The sequence below is a fragment of the Phyllostomus hastatus genome, unplaced genomic scaffold (genome assembly GCF_019186645.2).
Source record: "Phyllostomus hastatus isolate PE091 unplaced genomic scaffold, TTU_PhHast_1.1 phas_contig_402, whole genome shotgun sequence".
NCBI lineage: Eukaryota > Metazoa > Chordata > Mammalia > Chiroptera > Phyllostomidae > Phyllostomus > Phyllostomus hastatus.
In genome coordinates, this window is record NW_025333873.1 from 13,940,717 (window position 1) to 13,966,366 (window position 25,650).

Below are 25,650 nucleotides of genomic sequence, written 5' to 3' on the forward strand. Positions count from 1 at the left end.
TCATGCTTCCCCCGGTTCAGCATTACAGTCTATTTGATGAAAGCATGTTTACTTTTGATTTTTGTTACTTTTTGTTTTGTTTTAGTTCTGGCCCTGCCCTTTGAATCATTCTTCATTGATTTTTTTTTTAATACATTTTGCATAGCAACAGTAAGTAATAGGGATTTCTTTCTCTCACAACTATGCATGTAGATAAAACTAATAGCAAAACTGACTGTAAAGTGTAAAGAGTATTTTTGTGAAGATTTTTAATCTAATATACTCTTTGAAATTTTAAATGTAAAGATGGGTACATTTAAAATACAATTTTTGTATTTTATTATACCTCTGCCACAGTATTTCTGTTGGGTTTAACATCTCTGCCTCCACTGCTTTTTACCTCTTGCACTGGTGTCTGTCTCACATGAGTAACCGCACTGTCTGCACTCCTTCGTGGGTGTCACGTTCAAGAAGAGCACAGATCGGAGGGTGTGCACAGGAGAAGGAGGGGCTCCTGAGTTGTTTGAAAGTGTAGCTCATGGTGCACGTGAAGAAACTAAGGGTGTTTAGTCTTCTGAAGAAATTATTTGAAAGGATGGGCGATCATAAATAGCAATAAAGATTTTTAAAGTGTGAAGTACTTCTGCTTAGAAGATGTGTTAGAACGAGCGCCAAGCGGAGAGGCACATTTTTCACTCAGCAGGGCAAGCTGCCAAGTAGTGGGGACTTCCAGAGTGGGGGTCGGCTTGCTCCGGAAAAGCACGCGCCCGTCGCCGCAGGCGTTTACTGACGTAGCCTGCGCGGGGCACAGGCCCCTCGGTCTGCCCTGTGTGCGCACCTGACGTCGCACAGCGTGGCTCCCGCAGATGGCACTCTGCCCACGTAGGACACGTTCCTCTGGAACGGCGGGTAGAGCTGTTAAAAGATCATCCAAGAAAATTTAGGACCAGAATTTCAGGTGTGTATCGGCAGTAATTTAATATCTCGCTATTTATTTGTGTTCACTTAATACTACTCTTAGGACTAGTCAGTCTAGCTTTAGTTTAACGTGGAGTCTTCTTAAAAACAAATATTTGGCTTTGTTAGATATCAAATATATATATTATGTGTAATATATATACCTATGATGTGATATAAATGCTGTAACAGAATACCCATAAATATACCTAATCTTCTTTTTTTTTTTAACTTTTCCTCAGTGTCTGTTTTGTGGACAGCTGCACCATTGCATTCTCCCCTTTGACTGGTGCGGCGCCCCTGGTTCTGACTCTCCCATTAACTCTGCGCCGCTTCCCTTTTGCTGTGGTGAACCGTTTTAAAGTAACAGTTAAATAAGTATTAGCTGCTGTTGTTATTATTAGTAGTAGCATTTTTGGGGGCATAGTATATATGCCGGACACTTTCTTTAACTGTACTAAGTTGCCCTTACAATCGCCCTGTGATTCAGCATTAATTCCCACCTAACAGACGACGAGACCGAGATGCAGGCACAGGTGCGCCCAGGGCCGCGCGGCCTCCGGCTGCGGAGCCGGAGCCCAGAGCCTCGGTCTGGTTCCGTGCTCTGGTTCCGCGCTCGGCGTTCTCTCCCGTGCCCAGCGCTTCATGGCCTCACAGTCTAGCAGAGAGAAACAAGTTGACAATTTGTAAAGCATGTGGAAATGCTATTCCAGGGAAATGTTTTCTTGGTGATTTTGAATTGATACTAAAATACCATATTGGGAAGTTAGGAAATTGGTGAACAGAGTGCTGACTTTCGATGAAGACAGTTTGGGAAAACCTTTGTTGCAGTGCCAGACACAAAGTACTGGTCTCTGCTGAGGGCCGTGTCTCTTTAATTATTTTTCTTTTAAAGAGCTTTTATTTTAAATGCAATATTTAAGCCACATAGAAGAGTATAGCACACACATGCAAAAAATTCTCATTTACTGAGTTTTAGGAAGTGTAAGGCATTGCCGGCACAGTTTGAACTAGGAATGGAGGGAGCTATTATGTCGTCATTATCTTATCTTTGTTCTTTTCCAATTCTAAATATCAGGAAATATTTAACAATAATTATTTGGGAAAAACTAATAAGGTTATATATGACTTGAAGTGTCAAAAAATCCATAAACGAAGTAGAAGAAAATATGTGTCTGATCTTGGGTTGGAAAAGAACTCCCTAAGACTAAAAACAAAGGAAGAAAATAAAGTCAAAGATTGACTAATCAAGAATTAAAGCCTTGTAAATTTTAAAAACACCATGTATTTACAATATACCATCTCTATATAGAGAGTTTTCAAAGAAATCATTAAGAAAAGGGAGACTCCCTCTATCCAGTATAAAAATTGGTGAGGGATACGCAGGCACTGCCATAAATATGAAGTGATCAACCTGATTATGAAGCAGAGAAATTAAATTAAAACTGTAATGTTAAAATCATTTTTACCGGCCAAACTGGCACAGGTTAAGAAATCTAGCGTTGGCAAGATGTGAAGAAATGGGTGCTCTCGTACTCTGCTAGTTAGACTCAAAGTTAAGTGTGCCTGTTCCGAAGCAGTGTTTGGCAGTAAGTTTCACAGACCTGAAGTGATTGATGAATTCAGTGGAAGAGATAGTTGAACAGATAATTGCAGCATTGTTTAATATGTTGTTTACAGTAGGTTCACAAATGTTATGGGCCAGCAAAGGAAAAGTATGGAGAATTCTGCCTGGAGACATCAAGAAAGGTGTCAAAAAAATGGAGTCCCCGTAATTTTCCAGGAAAAGATACTTCCAGGCAAGAAGTGATGTGCAGAGGGTCTAGGCTGTCAGAATTCCGTGTGTGTTCGCAGTGCTCTGTTGGGTCAGGGGAAGACTGGAGTGGTGGAGGATGACCCTGGGGAGAGGGCACTGAGCCAGCTTGAAAGGGACCGTGCACATTATGCCGCAGGAGTTTTTATTTTCTTCTTCAAATTGAAGTCTTTCCACAAGAGATTGGTACATTTATACTTGATGAGATCCTGGTCTAAAGAACTGACAGCAGAAGAAACCAGGTTAAAGAAACATTTCTTAAGTTAAAATAACAAGAAATAGAAGACTGGAAGGGGGTGAAGGAGATTTTTTAGGGGAAGTCTTGTCGTGCACGGCTCTAAGAACTTAGTGATTAGACTTAACATTTGAAAGGTACACACTTCAAGGGTTTTGGGAGGATCGAGAGGCAGATTTTTCATGAGGTGCACGAAAGATGGGGCCTGGGCGCTCGGAAGGCCTGCTGATCTGTCTACCCAGCGGGGGAGTTGAAACCAACCATCGCTACAAGCTCCTTTCTGTGTGAGCCTATAAAAATGAGTGACACTAGCTTGTGATGCATATTGAGTGAATAAATGTATCTGAGTTTATATGTTTTTCTCAAATAATTGCTCTGCATTTAGCACATTTTGGAGTAGAGTAATTTGTGTTGGTTTACTTTTAAATTAGACTGATCATCCATCAACCTAGCCTGTCAGTGATTCTCAGAGTCAACCATCTGCATCAGAATTTATCTCAGGGTTTTTATTTAAAACACAGTCCTGGCTGGTGTGGTTCAGTGGATTGAGTGCTGGCCTATGGACCAAAGGGTTGCTGGTTCGATTCCTAGTCAGGGCACATGCCTGGGTTGTGGTCCAGGTCCCCAGTAGGGGGCATGCAAGAGGCAGCCACACATAGATGTTTCTCTCCCTCTCTTTCTTCTTCCCTTCCCCTCTCTCTAAAAATAAGTAAATACAATCTTTTAAAAAAATAAAATGCAAATATTGGCCCTTCAGTCCCATTATATCAGAATCTCTTGGAATGTGTCCTGGGAGTATACATTATAAATAGCAGCGGGAAAATCATTTACACTAAAATTTCAGAACCAGTGGTAGTGATCACAGATGAGACTTTAGGGGCCACATGAATTCCTTGGCATAAGTTGGTTCATGAACAGCACAGTTATTAAACCTCGAAAAAGTTACTTCTATTTTTTTAAATAAAGATGATTGCAGTGTTAGATTATGGGGATTGGAAAGAAAAGACTACATATACTACTGCTCTAAGTCCATTTTATTTAGCCAAGATAACTTGCTAGTGCTGCTTATCCACCTGGCTTTCCCTTGTCCCTAGTTTTCCATGGAATGAATGCATGACTGTGGGTGACCCGTTGAGCAAGTAGGGTGCTGCTGGAGCGGAGAAAGCTGTTCTTAATCGTTTCCCTTTTACACTAGAACACGTGGTACTGTTCGAGAGAATGCGAGTGGACAGTCTGGGCGCTTCTGTGAAGGGAATGTTGACAGGTGGTGAGCGCTCATAGGTCTCAAATCGAACTGGGCATCAGGGTGGTCGTATCTTCACCTGGGACTGATGGGAGGAGACTGTGTCTTACCCCAGATACTGTCTTTGTCTCCAGTTCTCGGGTCTTCTGGCAGCGCACCTGGCCAACATGAGCCACATGCATTTATATATAAAGAGAAAGAAGATTTTCCTGTGTATTTCCATCTTAATCGTGTTATTATTGGCAGAGGGAAAGTGACCATGCTTTATAGCACAAAGTATGGTTTTGAGATTGTACATATTAAACTGCCATTTCTAAAGAGTGTTACAGTATAAATTTGCAAACCTCCTATTGCAGATTGCTTGATTTGGCATTTAAAGACTGGGATTGGTCATTTGATGATGTTGATGGTGGTGGTGATGATGATGATGACGATGACGATGTTTTTGATTTCTGAAGAAATGGATGGGGTAAATCACAAAGCGAAAAGCGAGTTATTTTAGTACTTCCAAGGAGCGCATGTGGTTTGCACTTGGGTTTCATTACTTTTGACTAGTTTTAAAATTTTATCAAGTTGTTTTTAATAGTATATATTTGAAAAATAGTTTTCAGAAGTTTCTAACTGAAATTTTTTGTTAAGTATAAAAGTGAAATGCTATGTTCAGATTCTTTATTGGCTATATATTTTTCAATACAATTGAAATTATATAATTTTTTATCTCAGGAATGAAACATGTAGAAATAACAAAAGGAGCTAGCTAATTGTGGTATTTTCTGTTCATTCCAAAGAAACCATATTCAGAGAAGTAAAATTTACCATGTTTTCAAGTCCCTACAACTGTGTCAGTTTGTGAACATAGCATGGGATCCCCCTCTCCCTCCATCCGCTCCTCCCTGTTCCTGCCCCTCCTCCTTGCTTCTTTCTGCCTTGCAAGTGTTGAAACCTCAAAACTTAGTTAAGTTTAGTGAGTGCTGTGGAAGAGTTGTTTCTGATCTGGTTTTCTTTGTGATGCTGTGAAATGTTTGCTTTTTGGAAATTTAATGTTTTTCTTACTGAAGAATGCCAGTGATGTGCTGTGAAAGCTCTTGTGCTTTTAGAAAATGTAAAATAATTTGGTTAATAATGGCTGAAGTAGATTTAATGACAATTGAATCTTATGAGTTAAACTTTTTGCATGGAATGGATTTAAGCTAAGGCCTGTCTTAACCTTAGTAAGCACATCGCAAAACATACTTGAGTCGTGTAATAGTGGGGATCTGTTTATAACCAGGATATAGAGTATTTTTACATATTTACTATGACGTATGTTCCCACGAACATTCCTTAAATTTGATTCCTTAACATTCCTTGAAGGAATCAAATTCCTTAAAATTAGATAGATTTTAAGGGTCAAATAGTCAAGTAGAACCTGCTGCATAAGTCTGCTCTTCTGTCAGCTGCAGGAGGCAGCTGGCAGTTAAACTCCAAATCGGACTTAGGTTCATGTGAGCTGCTTCGGTGACATGGTGTCTAACCCTGACAGTTAGTTTCCGGGTTAGAACTATGCGCTACGTTTGTAGCCAGCGTGGGAAAATGCGAGAAGGGGTATAACTGCACGTGCCTAGAAATTAGAAGAGGAACGCAGTAGACATGCTTTGCGCACACTGTAGATGTTCAAGTGCAGTAACTGGAAGAGTGTGGAGTTTGAGGGTGCACATGGAATGCTTTTTCAAAGAATTTAGCAGTCTCTTAAATTATTGCACTATGTCGGCTAACTTTATTTTTCCTTTCTTTCCAGCTAACTGCCTTCTGTGAATGCAGTCCTTATTCGAGGTGATCATATGCTTCCAGTTGAAACAAGACTGAAATATGATGGCCCAAAATTTATTAAAAAGCTATATTTTCTGAGAGACTGATATATATATACATATACATATGCATATACATATACATATACATATATATTCCCTTTATTCCTGCAATATACATTGTAAATCTTGGAGAGTTTTTTGGGGCTTCTTGGGAGCGTCAGGTTGAACCAAGTCATTGGTCGGTAGAGTAAGAATATCATACGCAACTCTTCCAAACTTGTTCCATTAAGCTCTCTTGGCAGACACACTACATTGCACAAAAGGATTGAGAAGAACTAAAGAAGAGTTAAAGAAATCATTTTTTCAGCTCCAGCAGAGAGATTTCACCAGCATATTTACCAGAAGAATCTGGGAATGGATTTCACTACAGTGATACAGACTGCATCAGTAAGAAGTGACCGTTATACTGTGTGTGTGTATGTGTGCGTGCATACGCACATGGAGAGAGTACTGTAATACTGCAAGAGGGTTTTGTAAACTCCCCACTTTATTTTTGTATACACATTGATCAGATGCCGTTACTTCACTGCGGCTGCACCTATGCACTTGTGTGAAGCCATACGGTTGGGTTCCCATCGTCGCCTGCGCACACCTGTCGGGGCTGCATGCTCGTGTTACTGTAGCAGGAACTTTGAACTTAAGTGTATCAGTTTCCTAATGCTTCGTGATAGGCAACTTTATCCATTTTGAATGCCTTAATTTAATTTTTTCAAAGTCTTAGCCCTTTTCTGTATTAAAAAAAAGAAAAACAAGTGTTTACCAGCTCTTAGGATGCAAATTTGCTTTGCAGAAGAAAATAGTGCACTATTTTTACACGTAATAGTTATCAACGTCAGCCTATTTTGATTGTATAACAGAATTTTTTAAAATATTGGTGATAGAAACAATAATGGATAGTATTAGAACTAATATATCTTTTATGTATGTCTATTACTCATTCAACCCTTTTTACAGATCTCAGTGTTAGCGGGTGACTCTGAAACACTTGGAATTTGCTGACTACCCTAGATGTATTTTTATTTCTGGTAATAACATTTGTGACTATTTTTACATTTCACATTCAGCATTTATCTCAAATGTAAAGAGAACTAAAACATACTCTAGATATATTTTAAATATTTAAGTGGGATCCCTTAAACACACAATTGTGTACGACAAGATTTCAGTATTGGGTCATGAAAACTGGTGATTGGGAAGAAGTGGCCTCAAAGGCCGCTTGCCTTTTACTTTTTAAATGCTGTTCCAGTTTATGCAGGACCATTCCTGCCGTGTTTCTCACTGTCCCACAACAGTGTGTGTCTTGCACTGAGACAGTACGCACCAGTGATAAGCATCAGGTAGAAAAATTATGTAGCCTTCTGTCAGTCTCTGCATACACGCAGCACGTGCGCAGTCGGGTGTGACGTTGAAATGCATCATTTACTATTTCAATGAAGGAACGAGGACATTTCTCACGGATTCCCTCTGAGGTCAGTGTGGAGATATTTGAAGAGTTGGGTCCCCAGCTACTTACACTGTTGTGGACACTGAAGCAGGGCCTTCGGTCCGCCGGCGTCCCGAAGCAGTTTTCTCCCTCTGCCAGTGCGGTCTGCGCGCGCGCGCACTCGCACTCGCGCGCTGCCTGGGCTGGAGGTGGACGCGCCTGCCGTAGGCGGCGCCCCCCCGGCACGCGCGTTCTGCAGTTCTGGTTTGGGGGCACAGAATTTTTTTAAAGTAAGATTTAAAAATGAAAAATATATAAAATTTATATAGAATAAATATTTCCATTCATTAGACTTGTTAAAAGGAGACTGAATATTTTATATAAAGATTTTGTTACACTATGGGAGGTTCTATCATATTATTCTGAATTGGAGAGTATATATATATTTTTAATAAGCTTTATTAAGGTGAAATAATTTGAAGTTTACACATGAGTAATTGAACTATTTGAGTAGAAATGACAAACGTTTAAAATTTCGAATGCTGTATATATTGGGAACTGCGGAGAATCATGGAGTGATGCGACTGGACACGGAATGTTGACGTGACTCGGGAGGGGGCGGTATTCTAAGGGGTGAAAAAAAAAATCTCTCCCATGGAGATCCTTCACATTATGTGGTTTGACATAAGGATTTATAAGGTCGTTTGTCCAACTAATGGAAATGTGCTTAATAAAGATTCTGATCTTGGGTAAGAATGTGCTCTCCACCCTGTTGCCGGTTTCGTGCACGCACACGAGTGGCCCATGCGCCGACCCCAGCGTCCTCCCCCCAGCACTCACGCAGTGGGACCTCGACTCGGTGTAACCACCGCTGCGTTTTGCGCCGGCTCTTTTCCCCTGAGGCCCCCGAGCTTCCAAGGCAGATGCAAGCCTGAAGGCCGCCTATTTCCTCACCCCTGGTTTCTCCCAGAGCCTTAAATACCTCCTGTTGAGAACTGAGAAGTAGCGAATACTGGGGTTTTCTTAGTTGGGTTTTTGTACTTTTGTGGGGATAGTGAGGCAGGCGTAGAAGGAAACTTGTATTACTGTTGAAATTAGTGTATAGTGAGTTTTTGAAAAGTATTTTTTAAAAACGCTATCTCGAAGCAAGAATTTTTTAAAGATCTCTGAACCTTTAAAATGCTGTAGGTGAAGGCTAGGTATACCAACGCACCTAAACTCAAGGTCGGTGTTGTTTGAACTGACCTGAGCCGGAGCTGCGGGAACCCGGCTCCGGAGGGTCTCGTCTCCCCGGTGTCAGCCGGCCCGCGGGTCCTCCAGGAGAAACACTCGAGGTTGCCAAACCACGAAATGTAAGACGTTATGCTGCTGCTGCTGCTGTTAATCCGTGTGTAGGATTCTGGTGGTAAAACAGACACTATATTACCTTGTTGGAACATGCTTTGAGAAACATGTTTTTAAAAATCCGCTGAGAGCAAGTCACGTCTGCGCTGACACTCACTGCTACTGACTCCCCTGCCCGCCCTGGAACCAGGCTCCCGCGCGTCCCGCGTCCCTCGTCCCTCCTCCGCGGGAAGCCGCCGCCGCCGAGGCTGAGCTGTGAAGCACTTTGAAGGCCAGCTCTGTGTGACAGCGCTGACCGTGACGCTGGGGTCCTCTCCTCGGTCCCCCCTCCCCACAATGAGCTTCGTTTGACATTGTAGTAAGTTATGAACTGCATGGTTTAGATGATCATACATGTTTGATCAGCTGTCCCCTTTGAACGAAAATCGTCTCCCCTGATTTTTTTTTTGACTCTTGCATCTTTGTAGTAATGTAATTGTATATTATGCCTGCTTTTTATATCAAGAATAAATAAATAATTAAGACACGAGCATTTTCATACTTTTCCTGTGAGATATTCCTGGAATGCTAACGTTTGCCCCCCAAAGTTTGCCTTCTCTGAAAGATGGGGATAGAAGATGGGTTACACCCAAGCCACAGCGCAGGTGACAGACTCGTGAACCTTCAGCCCTGCCACTTCGTGCAGGAGTATGGAGTACTGAATACACAGTCCGGAGTTTCCACCAGGCGTCTGTCTCCGGTTTGGCGTTGGTGGTGCAGGGGCACGCACACCTACACTGGCCTCGCGTGGAGGAGGAAGGAAAGGGGCAAGGTGCCTGTGCTGTCAGAAACCATGCGGACAGGTGGTTTTCTAGAAGCACTGACTTCTTTGGCAGTCAGTGGGCTCTCTCCCGGGATATGTAATGGTTATCCGACCTGGGACAGGTTATTCCCAGAGCCTGCGCCTTCACCTGTAACCTGGAGATTGTTCGCATACGGGGCGGTTGTAGGGTTAAGTAGGAAAAGCCGAGGGGAGCACCCGGGATAGCTCCAGTGTGTGTGCCCTTCCTTCCCCGAGGGAAGGACCCGTGGGCTCTTCATCTAGGGTAGCATGTTCTTAAAGGAACTGCTTCAACAGTCAGTGAAGACTGGCGTCCCTTCGCTGCTGGGCGGTCGCACACTCCAGGGTTAGGCCCCATAGCACCTGGGGACTGCGGGTCTGCGGCCCAGTCCAGCCGGCTCCTCGTGCTCGGAGCATCCGAGCTCTGTCTCGGTGGCACGGGCAGAGGCAGGGGGACAGGTCGGGGAGGTCGTCACAGGCGGCGCCTCTCCCCCAGGCCAGCATCTGGGCCCTCGGCCGCTCCCCGTCTCCTTCCCGTGCAGACGCTGCTGTGGCGGCCCTGCGCCCCCAGCAGGGCGACACCTGGGTAGACGGGACTTGCCCTCCCATTCCCCCCCCCCCGCCCCCACGATCCAGCGGGGAGCGGCGAACAGAAGTCACGCCTTCTGTCCAAAGCACCCGGGGCTCGGTGCAGTGTCCCGGGTCTCGGTGCAGAGTCCCGGGTCCCTGCTGCAGGCCGAGGGCGTGGCTGTGCGAAGCCGGGGCGGTGGGACACACCCGGCCCCTGGGCTTCACGGGGCTTCTGCCCGAGAGTGGCACTCGGCAGGCTCGGAAGGCGGGAGCCCGGCCCCGGGGCCTTTCTGGCAGCTCGGAGGCACCGGGGCGGGGCCTTCTGGGGCCCGGGGGGCTCGGTCAGTCCGAGCTCGGAGAGCCCCGGGCAGAGGCGGCGGCAGCTTCCCGAATGGGCAGTCTCCTGCCCTGGCCGCAGGGGTCGGGGTGGTGACCGCAGCGCCCCCCCGGAGCAACTGTTCGGTGAGGGGCTGGGAGTTTCTCCTGCCCCTCCTAACGAGAATCTGCTTCCTCATCCTTCCTGGGGGGCGGGGCGGGGCGGGGCGGGGCGGGGCGGGGCGGGGCGGGGCTGGAAGGGGACCTGCTGGTGCGGATGAAGGAAGGGAGGCCCTGACCCTGAGAGTCTGGGAGGCGGGCTGGGCCTCAGGGGGCGGGACCACTCGGGCAGAGGGCGGGGCGAGGGCGGAGCCATCGGGGAGGGCGGGGCGGGGCGGGGCGGGGCGCAGACCTGGGCTGGGCGGGTCTCGGCAAGGGCGGACCCTGACATGGGCGGTGGCTGGCGGCAGGGGAAGGCGGAAAGACGGGAAGAACGCGGTGGCCGAGTGCTGAGCTGCTGCCCGTCGTGCTGCGCCCGAGTCCGCGGAGCCCCACGCGCCCCGAGACGCCGGCGCCATGGCCCTGGGGCTGCTGGAGCTCTGCAACTGGAGCACGCTGGCGGTGTGCACGGCGCTCAAGCTGCCGCAGATCTCCGCCCTGCTGGCGGCGCGTAGTGCGCGGGGCCTCAGCCTCCCGAGTTTGCTTCTGGAGCTGGCGGGGTAAGGGCCCTGGCGGCCGGGGTGCCCTTCCTTCCTCGCCTCTGACCTGCGGGAGTCCGGAGAGCCGCGGGCGCAATTAAGTAGGGGCGGCGGGAGCGGGGCCGGGACCCCCTGACTGCGGGGAGGGCCCTTCCCGGGGCCACTCACGGCCCCTTGCGCTTTGCTGCCCACCAACCCCCGTGGTCAGGCATCGACCGCGCACGCCCACTTAGCAGAGGAGGAAACCAGACACCTTGTGAGTCACTGCTCCCCCCAGTGAGTGGCAAAACCAACCGCCTGGCTCTGAGCCGGGCCCCTTGCGCCTGGAGACTCTCCCATACGCCCGGAGACTCTTATACGCTCACCTGCTGCATAAGGACCTTTGGGCCAACAATGGACCGACCGCCTATCCCACGGTGGTCCCATAGGTTAACATGGAGATGAAATATTTCTGTCGCCTAGTGGCCTCTTAGCCAAGGGAATGCCACAGGGCCCCGCACCGCTCTCCGGTGTGTGGTGATGCTGGTGTGCGCAAACCTAGTGCACTGCCTGCCCGTCGTGCAAAAAAAGTACAGCACTACGGTCCCAGCCGCGGGCCGCTCCTGCTCGGCTTGTCCGGTGCATGCGCATCATCGCCGCTCTCTGATGTTCGCGGGAGGACGGAGTGGCCCAGCCATGTGTTTCTCAGACAACCGACCCCTCTCCCCAAGAGGGGCTTGACTGTCCCTTCCCAAACCCACCCTCACCTTCACTCCCTGACTCAGACCTCGGTTTCCTCACCTGGAAAATAAAGGGCCGGACTTTTCCAAGGACCCTGTGGCTTTTTTAAACGGCACGTTTTGGGGTGGGGTGGGCTGGGCTGGGGCGGACTGGAAGAGTGGGGAGAGCTCTTTGGAGGCAGCGAGTGGAGAAGGGGCACTTGACTCCATCTGTGAAAGGTGGGCGGAGACCAACAGAGGCTGCTCCTGGAGGTGGTTCATGCATCACAAACCCGGGGTGAAGGCCCTGGCTCGGTATTGAAAGATCTGAATGCAAATTCACAGTGGTAAGACTAGGCTGGGAAAACCTGACTTGGTGGAAAAAGCTCGCATATAACACCCGGCGAGTGGCCAGGCCCCTTGTCCTTGGCTGGGCTGGGCCCTTCCCGCTTCCCTCCTGCCAGCCCAGCCCCCAGCCCAGCGTATCCCCCAGGTGCTGGCAGGCGTTGCAGGCTGGACAGGAGGGAGGAAGAGAGACCTGGTGGCCGGTGGGACGAGGGGCCCAGGCGACGAAAGGACCTGCTCTGGGCTCCCACCCAGTGAGAGGCTTTGTCCGGAAAAGCCTGGCCGAGGGGCAGAGGTGTGGCCCCTCACGGGTTTGCAAGTGGCCCTTCCACGTGGGGCCCCGGGCTGGGGGGCTGGGGGGCTGGGACCGAAGAGTAGAGAGGGGCCCTGGGGGATGGGGACACCGGCTCAAAGTGGCCCTCACGTTCGGTCAGGTGGGGGGGGGGGTGAGGAGACAGAGGGCATGTGCGGGGGGCGGAAGGCCAGAGAGAATGGCCTTGGTCCCTGGGGGGTCCCTGAGCTGGGGAAGGTGAGGCCGGCCCCGGTGGGTGGCGGGTGGGGGAGACTGACGAGCCTGCAGAGCCAGGAGCCTGCCCGCGCCCGCCACTCCTTCCCCGAGATCCAAGGGGCGAGGGCTCCACCTTCACCCGGCCTGTCACCTGTCTCACTTCCCCTGACAGTGCACCTTCGCCAGACCCGGCCTTCTAGCAGTGGGGTGCAGCTCCCCTGGGCAGGTGGCTTGGCCTAGGGTCCTGCCGGGGTCAGCTTGCACTTGGAGGCTGGGGTCCTGCAGAGTGACACTAGTGAGAGGACTAGGCACAGAGGGGACCCCCAGAGCTGGCCAGGGCGGGAGGTGCTTAGGGGTCAGGGAGGGGCCCGGACAAACTGGTGGAGGAGCTGCCTGACAGGCGGCTGCTGCCATTTTTGCTCTTACTGGGGCAGCTTTGGGGACAGGCAGCCTGGTTTGTCCTCTGACCCCGGTCAGCAGGTTGCCCTCTGCAGGAACCGTTTGTAAGTGACTCCCCTAAGGAACTTGACGGAGCCTGTGTAGAATACGCCCACAGCCCAGCCCGTACCGGAGGCTCCAGAAATGGTGGAGTTTGTTCAATGAACATTCCGCCCTTTTCTCAGCCTCCCTCCTTGACTTCTCGGGTTTTGCCAACCAGCCTGTGCTCTTGGGCGCGGCTGGCCTCCCCGTACCGTCTGCCCGAGTTCAGGCGTGCCCTCCCTCCCCCCCAGGTTCCTGGTGTTTCTCCGATACCAGTGTTACTACGAGTACCCGCTGCTGACCTACCTGGAGTACCCCATCCTCATCGCGCAAGGTAACCGAGCCCTCCGCCCCACCCCACCCCTGTGCCCGGGGCAGCCCTGGGGCCCCCTCCTCCCTCTCACTGGGACCTTCTCCCTCCAGATGTCATCCTCCTGCTCTGCGTGTTCCACTTCAGCGGGAGCGTGTACCGGGTGGCGCCCTACCTCGCCCTGTATCCTTCTGGCATCAGGGAGTCACGGACGGGCCCCGGGGTGCTGTCCGCTAACATTGTGCATTATTCAGCAGGGCCTTTACTGGATGCGTGCCTTTTTGGTTAAATCCAAAAGCATCCACCGTGGCTGGTGGTGCTCAGTGGATTGAGTGCCGGCCTGTGCACCAAAGGGTCCCCGGTTCCATTTTCAGTCAGGGCACAGGCCTGGGTTGTAGGCCAGGTCCCCAGTAGGGGGCGCACAAGAGGCAACCACACATTGATGTTTCTCTCCCTCTCTTCCTCCTTCTCTTCCCCTTCCTCTAAAAATAAACAAATAAAATCTTTAAAAAGAAAACAGTACACATTACTCAGCAGGGCTCTTTACCAGATACGGGACTTTCGGGTTAAACTCAAAAGAATCCCAAATGCAAGACTCCGTGTGAGAGAACATGTCTCCACAACCAGAGATGCCCTCGTGCTGTCCCCCTGCTCAGTGGCCTCCCCCTGAGACCTGGGCGTCAGTGGGGGCCGACAGGCCACGTGGGATGTAGGTCGGGATCTGGAATTCGAGTTTAACGGGGTGTCCTGGGTTGTCACCTGCTAGATCTGGCCACCCTACAAAAAATAGTCACTTCTGGGATCTTACTAGCTGCTGTTGGTGGTAGAGTTTTAGAAACTGTGTCAGGAATGAACTAAATGAGGTGCAATGGCAAGGTATTGGACAAAAAAAAAATACCACAAAGGTTAGTTTAAAAAATTAGAGACTTTTTTTAAAAAAGATTTTATTTATTTATTTTTAGAGAGGGAAGGGAGGAAGAGAGAAACATCAATGTGCGGTTGCTGGGGGCCGTGGCCTGCAACCCAGGCATGTGCCCTGACTGGGAGTCGAACCTGTGATGCTTTGGTTCACAGCCCGAGCTCAATCCACTGAGCTATGATTAGAGACGTTTTAAAACCAGATCTCATCCACCCAGCTCCAGGCTGCCTTTCCGGAGTTGACCAGCTTATTAGTAGTTAGTCTACTGACTCTCAGCACAGAGCATTATCTGTTCCAGTCCCTTCATTTAAATAACGCTCCTAATTATCATCGCAGCCACCTGCTGGGTCCCGGCAAGTGAGCCCCAAGGCACTGAGCAGGAAGACGGGGCAAGGAGTGTTAAGTCCATTTTGCAGATAAGCAAACCAAGGTCTAGAGAGAAGTGAACTCGCCCAAGGTCCCAGCAGAGGTCGTGGGCAGCCCCTCGCTGCCTGGCCGCTTCCGCTCCTGTGTCCGCCGCCTCGGCTTCTGGCCGCGCTGTGTGCCTCGGCATCACTGAGCCGGGTGGAAACCGGACCTCCCTCCTCCGCCTGCCAGCTCCTCGGTCCTCACGGCAGCACCTTCCCGCCGGAGGCAGTGAAAAGAGGGGAGTCAGTCAGTCCAGGGCTTCACGGGACACCCCTTTTGCAGGAGATGCCTGCTGTATAAGGTCGGTCCCTCTTGTCAGCGCTTAACCTGTGACACGGCGTGGGCGACTTCCTCGCGGTCGGGGATGGAGCCAGAAGTTAAAATCCTCCGGCAGGGGGCGGTGTCCCCACCCCCAGGGTCAGTGCACGACCCCGGAGTTCTCGGTACTTTTCTTCCCTGAGCTGCTTCTGGTCCTTGGGACTCCTAGCGCACGCGCACTTGACACCGGCGTTGTCTTTTCCGGCTCCGACAAGTTCCTGCAGAGCCGCCCCCGGTTGCACACTCGGCTTCTAGGTGGAGCCCCCTGGGCACAGGGAGGTGCGGGGGCGCAGGCTGCTGGAGCCGCAGCTCAGCCACTTCCTTAACGCTCGCTAAGATTCGTGGCGTCGTGGTTCGTCCTCACCCTGCAGAAGTGGATCATAGACCTGGCCATGGTGAGTCCCGGCCGTGCAACAGCCGTCTGTCCCTCTGTCCTCTCCCGGCCGCCCGCCCGCCCTGCAAAGAACTCGATAGACCCACTGTTGGGCCTGCTGGGTCTGCTTGCACCTGTGCCGAGGGCCGTGGGGAGGAAGTGCAGTGTTCTCCGAACAGGAAAAGACGTTATTCCTACTTCAGTGTATGGAGGTGTTTTTACTTCCGTTTTGGGGGCCTAGAGAACCCGACTGGGGAGGTAGTTCGCAGCAGCAGAATGAAGAACTAAGTGTAAGATAAAGAGCTTCCTGTCTGGCTAATAGTTACGTATTGGCCGCATACTCATTATTTTGTTGAATTTGTTCTCCCCCTCCCCCCACTTTCCACTCTCTTTGGAAGAGGGTACAAGCACCCTATCCGTTTCCTCCTTCCTGGTGAAGGGCCCAGATCCCCGCGCTGTGGGAACGGGAGTCTGGTGGCGGGCGAGGAAGCATTTCGCGCCCACCGTCTCCCCCCACCCCGGGGGGCGGGAGCGAGCACTTCCTCGGGCGGGAAGAGGCCGGAGGGAGCTGACTGGTGGTCACCAGCCACTGCCCGCCACGCCCAGCTCACGAATTTCTCTCTCGATGTCTTGTCCACGGCCTGTTCTTGGAAAGTGGACGTAACTGTGTTTGTTAGGTTTCAACCCAGCAAGACCGCAAATAAGTAGGGACGCCAGGTTAATGATAAATAATTTTTTAGTATAATTATGCCCCAAATGTAATTATGTCCGGTGGCCGGACATAACTTATGTTAAAAAATCGTTTGTGGTTGACCTGAGATTCAAATTTAACTGGGCACCCCATATTTTTATTGATTAAGTCCGGCCACCCTCCAGAAAAGTCTTCCAGGATCTCGGGAGCGGCTACTCCTGGCCGAGTGGGTGTGGCTCTGGCTCTTGGGGCTGATACAGAGGGGCCGGACGGGGTCCAGAGGTCAAAGGCCGCAGCAGGGTTCTTTCATTTCTTCTGTGCCCTGAGTTCTCAGTGGATGAACCTGGCACCCTAACAGTTCATAAAGTAGCTTCCTTTTCCCCCGGTTGAGTGCTGTTGCGGTGCCCGCTGGCTTGCTGGCGCCTACTCCGTGGCAGGCACTGGGGCGCTGGGGACGAGATGCTGGCTTGAGGGTCGCGGAGCCACAGAGAGGAGGAGGAGGAGGAGGAGCTAGGAAGGCAGAGCTGGCACAGTGACTTTAAGAGCCTGTCAGTTCAAAGCAGCACGGCCTGCCCCGGGTGCCGAAGCACAACACCGTGTAAAGACACGTAGGACTTTCTCTTACTGGCAGGTGGGGGGGATGCGCCCTGTGCCCAGGCCTGACTCCTTCCTCGCTCCCCTCTGCACACCCGCGCCAGGCCCCGGTCACTCACTGGGGTGCAGTCGGCGGGTCCCACACCAACGTCTCACCGCGGCGTTCTTTTCCACTAACGTGGGTTTTGCCGTTGTACAAATTGGTCCTTAGTTGGCCTGACACTTTTGCTTCAAAAGCGCTTTCTGTCTCTGGTGCTTTTTTTTTTTTTTTTTTAACGAAGGGACTCCGAACTTTCTCCCTTTTTATCTGCAAACAGAATTTCTGCACTTTGATCAGCGCGGCCAGTAAGTTCGCCCAGCTGCAGTACCTGTGGAAGAGCCGGGACCCGGGGGCCGTGAGCGCCCTGACCTGGATCCTCGCTTCCTACACCTGTGCCAGTGAGAACTGAACTCGGCGGGGTCGGGGGGGATGGGGTGGGGAGGCGCCTTCCCAGCCCCCAGCATCCGCCCAGCAGAGCGAGGTCCCTGGGGTGTAGGGCAGGGGGCGGTCGGTCCCAGCTCTAGTCCTCTGCAAACTGCTGTTCAGACAGACCCTCCTAGCGAGCCCAGGCGCACAGGCTGATTGAATGCCGACTACTCTCCGTTTTCTGCCAGAGCCGTCGTGCAGGCGCTGAAACTAAGTGAAAGCACACCTTTCACCCCGAACTGAGCACCGTTTTGAGTCCTCTCTCTGTTCTTTGGAGAGCAGCGAGAGCATGGCTGTGTTGAAGGCCCCACCTCGTTGTAAAATGTTGAGTCTTTATGACATGACACACCCTCACCCCGCTCCCCTGGGTGGCACCGAGTGGCCCTGCGGGAAGGGCCGCTGCTCGGCCAGCAGCGTCGGAGCCGCTGGCCGGGAAGCAGGGCTGGCTTGGGTGTATTCTGTGAGGTCTGGTGCTATTCCGTGTTCCACACTGCCAAAGTCTTTCAAGGACGGTTAGTATACATCCCTGTATTTAAAATGGAAAGGCGTAGCGAAACACCAGGGTGTCTGAGAAGCGAGTTGCTATTTATGGCTTAATATTTTCCTTTACAGCAAGAATAATAACGACCGTGATGACCACCAATGATCTCACAAGTAAGCCCAGTGTGTTTCCTGCCCATTGTTCAGTGTTGCGGGGTTTTGCTTCCTGCACGTGTAAGCGCCTTAGGGCTTAACAGATAGGGTCACTTGGCGCCACCCAGAGGCCGGTCCCGGTATAGTCCTGGTCTCCGGCAGCGTGGGCACTGCCGGAGAACACGCACACCCGAGTCGCTCGCTGTCCGCGTGGAAATGGAGCCCTCCGGATGGAAATGCAGAGTCGTCACACCACGAGCTATTGGGAAATAGTGTGAAATGTGTTTTGAAAGAACAGGACGGGGTGGGCACACAGGGGCCAAGCACGTGCGGGGTCGGCCCCAGGAGAGTGCCCAGAGGGCTGGACTGGGGTGGGGGGGGGGGTTTGCCTGGCCCGAGGAGGGGAGGGAGGGAGGAGGTGCCGGCCACGGCCACGGGGCCCAGAGCCTTGGAGAATCGCCCCCAGCAGCCGATGGACCGGCCTTTTAAAGCACGGGGGCGACAGGCTCATTTGACTCCGTGTCCTTGCCTTATTATTTTTTTTTTAAGGGATACTGTGATGGAGGAAAAGATACTTGGGTTACCCAGAAAAGATTAGTAATTCCATAGGCTGTTTTTTAACTCCCATAAGAAGGTTCTGGGAAAGGATTAGAACAAACGGGGTCACCCAGCCTGAGAATCGGGTCCCTGACACAAAGATCCCTTCCACGTGAGCGAGCTCCTGGTTACTCGAGGGGCGTGGCCTCGGAGCCCCCGGAGCAGCTAATCCCTTCCAGGAGGTTGAAGCCTTGGCTCCCATGTGGTCACCAGCTCTGAGACAGGGGTACACGCGTTGGGGTCCAAGGTCAGCTTGGGTCAAGTGAAAGGACACAGGCCTTTGCCCCGGCCCCTGAATTCTTGGTACAAAAGAAGTCAGGCGTACTGAAACCAGGCCGACCCACAGGCTGGAAACGAAGCTTTGGAGATCGAAAATGTGTGCGACGCGACTTGTTTGGTGTCTAAGGCGACCGCGGTTCCCGCAGGCGACCGGTGTGTCGGGAGGTAGCCGTTCGACACAGCCCAGCCGGCGCAGGTGGTGCACTGAGCCTCACAGACCTCCTCCATCAGGACGGCGCTCCCCGAGTCCCCATCACTTCTTTTCCTAAAGAGCCACATTCTCAGTTCACAGCTCGGCGTGAACTGTGCTTTGACATTGGTGCCCGTTTTCAGAATTATTGTAGCAGAACGCTCTCGGCAGCCTCGCCTGTGCGTGGGGGGGTTCCGACACGCTGCCCGCTGCCCTGAGAATGGGCAAGGCGGTTTTAAAAAGTCACAGTATCGGCCGCGGCCGGAACGTGGCAGCCAGGTTCCTCCCATTTCAGCATTGACAAAGAGAAATGATAATTCACGGAGTCAGGCCAGGTGGCCAAGGGCAGTCATGACAGGAGAAAGATCACGGCTCCGGAAATAATGGGAACCTTGTTTGGAACTTGGTTGCTCAAGTTCCTGTGACTCGCAGTTCTAATGAGTTTCATTGTTGGGGGCAGGGGGCAGCGCAGGGGGCGGGAGTGCAGCTTTATTTAGGTTCCTAGAGCAGAAGGACTTTTTGTTCTAGCACGTGAAAACCGCATTTAATGTGCATTTTTTTTCTCTTTGCGACGTCTTTCAGTGCTCACACGTTTTGTGGTCATGCTGGCGTTGAACCTGTGGGTGACAGCGACGGTCCTGCGCTACCGGAGGCCGGCCGCCAAGGCTGAGTGATGGGGACGAGAGTCTCGCACCCAAAGCGAAGGTCGGATAACTGAACCAAAGGGAAGGACGCCTCGTTGCTAAGTCAAGTCTTTTATAAACTTGGTCGTTTCAGAGCCTTCGAAGCCAAAGGTATTTAGACGGGAGCCCCTCAAACCCTCGTGTGAGCCGGCTCTCCCACCCCTCCCGCTACCCAAGTAGGTTGTTAGAGCTCAGACCCGACGGCTGGAGATCGTCCAAGAACTCAGTCTGAGATCGCTTTGACCCATAAAAGTCACGATCAAGTTCTCTCCAAAGGGCTAACTGCATCTGTTTTTCAGCTTTCGGAGTCTTTTAAGAAATAAGCCCTTTCCCCAGCACAAGTGAGCACGGAGTGGGATTTTGCTCTGGCAGAAGTGGAATTGTAACATGACTAGGGTTTGCCTTCCGGGACTAATGTCTGATTGTAACACAGGTGTCAGAGGAGGGCCTTATTGTATCGAATGCCGCGTAACACCTCCCTCGCTTGCAGCGAGTGTATCAGGGCAAGCACGCACACACCTGCTTGAGTTCGTGCACCAAAGCAGTCCCTTGCCTTCCCCCCGTGCCTTTCAGCAGTTCCTAACGAAACGTCCTGCTGGATGCCTTCCTTGTGATGAAGCAGGTCACATTCTGATGCAAGCACCGTGCTGACGTCTTAAAAAGGGCCACATCCTCACAAGCAGCCATTATGAGAACTCAGTATAACACAGAGCTGACCCGGACCAGGTTTTGTATATTGGAAATATACGCAGTAAAGGCTATATTCCTGGTTCTGCCGAGTTCTTCTGGATTTTATTCTCATTACAGTAGCATGTTCTAAACATGACAAGATTATTGTGCGCTGCGTTTTTCTATAAAAGTTTATAAACCCTAACTTTTCAAAGCTCTCTTTCCCCTTGTAATCGAACGGCATTACTCTGGTGTGTACATCTGCAGGATGTAAGTGATCTTTGTTAGATGTTTTGGTTGCCTGTGTAAAATAAACTTTCATATTTTGAACTCTGAGTCTTCAAACTGTCTGTTTTAATGCGATTGGTTTTCAGCTATGTGAAATGCCACTTTAAAAATATAAACTGCGGTTAATCCTAGATTCCTGCTGGGGACCCGCAGGGAGACGTGGCATCTAAAAGCAAGGAAATCGTTCAGTCCGCGGCTTTTAAAATCATAGTTGTCACTTAAAAAAATACCCAAGTATGTCTTTTTTTTTAGTTTTTTAAAGATTTTATTTATTTATTTTTAGAGAGGGAAGGGAGGGGGAGAGAGAGGAAGAGAGAAACATCAATGTGCGGTTGCTGGGGGTCATGGCCTGCAACCCAGGCATGTGCCCTGACTGGGAATCGAACCTGCGACACTTTGGTTCGCAGCCCGTGCTCAATCCACTGAGCTACGCCAGCCAGGCCAAATACATCTTTTCTCAAATGCAGCCACACTCTGGCCGTTTGGATAAATACAAACCATGTGACCTCACGCATACTTAGAGGACTTTTTAAATTAGCCTCTGGAAGGGGCATGGGGTGGAGCTCGGGAGCACAGGGGGCGAGCCCTCTGCTCTCCCTGCCTGGGTCTCAGGTGCGTCCAGGTGCAACTTCAGGTGTTACTGGCAAGGGGAGTCTGGACGGTCGACTGAGCGTCCCCCAGGGTTTCCGCAGAGTCAGCTGCTCCGCAGACACCGCTGGGCGGTGAAGGTTGCGTGGACAGTTACCGCGTGCAGGAAGCGTAAACCGGGGAGAAGCCGTTGTGGGTGGGAAAGGCTAGGCGGTGGGGGCAGCGGCGGCAGCAGAAGCCTCTGGAGTCTGCCACACGGCGGACGTTCCGCTTCCAGTGAGTTGTCTCCGCGTGAGTGGAAGCGGGAGGCGGGTCCCCATCCGACATGGCCCTGGTTGGGAGTCCCAGGTCTGCCACGTGGGGTGGCCCCCGCTCCGCCCTGCCTGTCCTGGGCTCTGCTTGTCCTCGGGGTGGCCACGACCCGGGCCCTGGGACCAGCTGCCCTGCCTGTTCATGAGGGGACCTCGGGGCGGCAGAGCCCTGCTCCTCCTCCGGTGTGGAACGAGCACTCACCGCTGGCCGGCCACGGACAGGAGCTGCCTGGCGGGGTCGGCGGGCAGAGGCAGGGCCACAGGAAGCGGCTTGCTGCCTGGCTCTGAGCCTCTCCCTGCGCCGGCTGCTCTGCCGGAAGCCCGGGGCGTGGCGGACGTGGGGCATGGGACTCAGGTGTCGCACAGCCCCTGCCGCCCTTGAGGCATTGACCCTTACAGGCTGCACACCTAGGACCAGCCCTCGCCTCCCCAGGCCTCGGTGTCCACCTTCTGACATGGGGATGGTCGTACCCCACCCCCTAAGGTTCCTGAGAGGTACACAGTGGGTGTTCAGTAGGCGGTTCTCCCTCCCGGGTAGAAACTCGCTACCGATCTCGTTGGGATCTGTGGGCACCAGCTTTGCTCCTGAAGCCGGGGGGGCGGGGGGCGGGGGGCCCTCTAGGTGGGCCCTGCAGGAAGGTGCTCCGGTTCCAGCTCCAACCCCTGCTGGACACCCAGTCCCACGGGACCGATGGCCCCGCTGTGTCCTCGGGAGGGTGAGGAGTGTCAGGACTGGTGTGTGCGTGTGTGTCTGTGTGTGTGTCCTCAGTGCACACCCACACCCACTGGGACGCCTCTCCAGCCTGGGACGAGGGTCGCCACCTGGAAGCACTCTCCCGGGCGGTGACAGGGCCACGGGGCCAGGTCAGCCGCAGGCTCCCCCACGCCCCTCACCCACCTGGGGCAGCCCCGCGAGCCGCCGCCGCCTCCTCCTCCTCCTCCTTCTCCTAGACGGGCTGCAGCTCGTCTTCCAGCTTCTTCTTCCAGACGCCCTCCACGAAGAGGAAGTCCAGGCCGATGAGGGTTCTCCCCAGAGGCGTGTCCAGCCTGCTGCCCACGGTCCGGTTCGTGGACTGGGGGACAGTGTCGGAACAGAGAGGCACGTGCTCCGGCAGCTTCACGGGCTCCTTCTTATTGCCCTGAGGGGAGGGGACGGTTCACGTCACACGGGGAAAGCACCTGAGACCCGGCTCCGCCTGGGGTGGCAGTGCCGCGGGTTCTGTGGTGGCGGCGGTGGTTCTGCGAACACAGAGACCTTTAATTAGCACTGTGGCGGCCATGGGCGACGCGTCACCGGAAGGGACCCTCGGGGCACGGCCCGCCCTGGCTGCAGGAGGATGAGTCAGAGTGAAACTGGTCCTTGCACACAAGGGCAGGCACGGGATCACTTTGAACCTCACCCAGAACCCTGAAGAATTAGAGTCACGCCCCTCTTTCTGCTGAAAGGAGCACCAGCTCTGGGGTGGCGGAGCGTGGCAGGACCGGGCACCCGAGGGCGGAGCTGTGGGGGCTGTGGGGGCCCTGGGGGCTGGTTTTGGGTTTCGGTGAATTTTTACTCGAAGTTTCACCAACACACAGCAAAGCGCATTAGGTGGTAACTGCGCAGCCCCGCAGACTTGCATGAGGCAAACACACCTGTGCCCGCCCTGCCCCCCGTGGGGGTACAGCAGGTCTCGAGGTGGGTTCCCGGGCAGGGCACACGCCAGCCGGGGCTGCGGGTCTGGTCCTCAGCCAGGGCACGGGCGAGGGGCAGCAGATGCCCGGGTCTTTCTCACACCAACAGTTCTCCCCCTCCCCCTCCCTCCCCCTCCCTTCCCCTCTCTCTAACATCAATAAGCCCGTCCCCAGGTGAGGATTTAAAAAAAAGGACAGAGTGAACTGGTCAGGCCCGCTCAGGAAGGGGAGATCCCCCAGGAGAGAAGGCCCTCGAGTGGGGTCCTGCGGGATGAATAGGAGCCCATCGGGCTGCCAAGGCAGGAAGGGCATTTCGGGCAGGGAACAGCATGTGCGAAGGCATGGCTAAGAGCGTGCGGGGGTTCGGTGTGGGGTGAGCAAGGGAGGCAGACCCGATGAAGGATCTGCACCCCGGGAGAGACACGGGCAGGCTTGCGTTTAGGGAAATAATCACTCAAGGAGGACAGACCGGAGGGAGGCGGTGTTCTTGGAGGCGGGAATCAGTTTACCAAGCCTTCCACCCCAACGCACGGCCGCGGGGCGGGGGGGGGCCACCACCCCACGTCCCCACTCGCTGCCGACTTCCCCAGCAGGAGCGAGGAGCCCCATTTCCAGCCGGCTCATCTTCATGAAACCAAGAAACGCCGGGAAAGGTGACTTTCTAAACGCTGCACGCCAGCATTGTCTTCCCCACCAGACTCCGGACTTCTCGGAACTGGCCTGCACAGTTTGTCCGGGCCCGCACAGCCCCGCCCCTGGCCCGCGCCCGCCGGCCCCCGCCCACGTTCAGTGCGTGACCCGAGCTCCCGGCGCAGCAGCCACGGTGGATGGAGACGGACGGACGGACGCACGGACGGACAGACGAGCGGTCTCACCATGGGGTCGTAGTCGCTCAGGAAACTCCAGTTCTGGGCCCTGGAACCGAAACGCGTTGGCAGCGCCGGCCCCTTAACCGCCGCAGACCATTCGATAAATCATTGGAATCGATTGTGCACCCGTCAAGCAATTCCGAAGACTCGCAGTAACAGGAGTCCCCTCTGCCCCAGGCCCCCTCCCAGCCCCCGAGCCCCACGGCCGGGACCCTGTCGGGTCTTTTCGCTGTTTCTGCGCTTGCTTCCAGCTGCCCTGACCTGGGGGCGAGGCTCTGGGGAGCCAGGCCGCCGTGGGCCCCTGCAGCCTGGCTGGGCGGCTCCCGGAGCAGTCGCTGGACCCAGTGGCTGCACGAAGGGGCGTCCTGCATTAGGGGACCCCTGCCTGCTCTCCCTCCCACTCTCTAGGCCAGAGTCAGGGAGGACCGGGCTGTCCCCCACCCCCACCCCCTCTCCCAGGCTTCCTGCTCCTCAGCCCAGCACGTGTCGGTCCATGCACTTGGTCTGGCTTCCCTCGCACCTCGGTCTCTCTTTCCCCAGCAGCTTCCTGGACCCCGCCTCGGGCTGGGGGTCAGGGGAGGAGGGCAGGCCGGGCAGGCACTCACCAGCGCTGCTGGCTCCGCTGCTCGGCCTCCAGGAGCTCCCTCCACAGCTGGTCCCGCTGCACCCCGTCCGCTGCCAGGGCCTCTGGCTCAGCCCGGGGGGCCAGGCCACCCGCGGCTCTCCTGCCCGCTACAGGGCCACGCCGGGCGGTGGGGGAGACTAGGGCTGGTGGCCTGGGGGAGGGCAGCCGGCACCCGACTGATGTGGTTTTCTGGAGGCCAGAGATGGGGTGGCTCCCCATGGGTGCAAGTGAGTGTGTGTGTGTGTGTGTGTGTGTGTGGGAGAGAGAGAGAGAGAGAGGAAGAGAGAGGAAGAGACAGAGAGAGATGATGCACCTCTGCCCGAGCTGGGACCTCTTCCAGGCACCCCCCCCCCACACCAGGGGAGCCTGTGAGGAGTCACTGCCCCTCTGGACCCCGAGCTCACAGGGGCCGCTGGGACCAGCTCTCCAGGCTCAGAGGAGAGCGGTTGTGCCCAGCTGTGTTTTGAGCTCCGGCCTGTGTTGATGGTTGCCCCGGGAACGGGGCAGCTCCGCCTCTGTGTGTGTGTGTGTGTGTGTGTGTGTGTGTGTGTGTCTGCCTGGTGCGTCTGAGCCCCAGGGTGGGGTGGAGAGAGTTCCTGGGGCCTCGCTAGGCCCAGCTCAGCTGCCCCTCAGCTCTGCCCTGCCCTGTGCGCCCCCCACCCCCGGCTGGAGACCTGGATACAGCCCTGAGGAGGACGAGGGGCCACAGGCCTGGCTCCTGGGGCGGGAGGGAAGGGCCTGGGCTCCCGACAGGACTGGGCTTGGGACCCAGCTCCCTGGCCCTGGGTCATTGCCGCAGGACTTTGGGGAGCCCTTGCTCTGGGGGGCCCATGGAGGGGCAACACGAATCCTGTGCGGCCCCTCCTGGATGCATGTGAGATGGATGG

General features: G+C 53.6%; 3 protein-coding genes across 5 annotated transcripts in view; 2 read left to right on the forward strand and 1 right to left on the reverse strand.

Moving 5' to 3' along the window:
* The window catches only part of ROCK2 (Rho associated coiled-coil containing protein kinase 2), a 108,552-nt gene extending 100,285 nt beyond the window's left edge, over positions 1-8,267 (forward strand). For 2 of the 3 annotated variants that reach the window (XM_045844295.1, XM_045844297.1), the window contains 2 exons: positions 4,584-4,696; positions 6,005-8,267. In XM_045844295.1, the coding sequence (XP_045700251.1) occupies positions 4,584-4,683 (100 nt within the window). In that variant the 3' untranslated portion in view covers positions 4,684-4,696; positions 6,005-8,267. The remainder of the gene's footprint in view (positions 1-4,583; positions 4,697-6,004) is intronic. The other variant, XM_045844296.1, reaches the window with a different exon arrangement.
* A 2,716-nt stretch (positions 8,268-10,983) lies between these two features.
* On the forward strand, positions 10,984-20,738 carry SLC66A3 (solute carrier family 66 member 3). Its single transcript, XM_045844458.1, has 7 exons — positions 10,984-11,268; positions 13,530-13,612; positions 13,702-13,771; positions 15,571-15,628; positions 17,209-17,329; positions 17,970-18,011; positions 19,639-20,738. Exons 1-7 carry the CDS (start codon positions 11,126-11,128, stop codon positions 19,728-19,730), a joined length of 609 nt encoding a protein of 202 aa, XP_045700414.1. The 5' UTR covers positions 10,984-11,125; the 3' UTR covers positions 19,731-20,738.
* Positions 20,739-22,542: 1,804 nt separating this feature from the next.
* Positions 22,543-24,982, reverse strand: CUNH2orf50 (chromosome unknown C2orf50 homolog). Its single transcript, XM_045844285.1, has 3 exons — positions 24,744-24,982; positions 24,145-24,184; positions 22,543-22,734 (listed from the first exon to the last, which is right to left on the reverse strand). Exons 1-3 carry the CDS (start codon positions 24,980-24,982, stop codon positions 22,543-22,545), a joined length of 471 nt encoding a protein of 156 aa, XP_045700241.1.
* Positions 24,983-25,650: the final 668 nt, after the last annotated feature.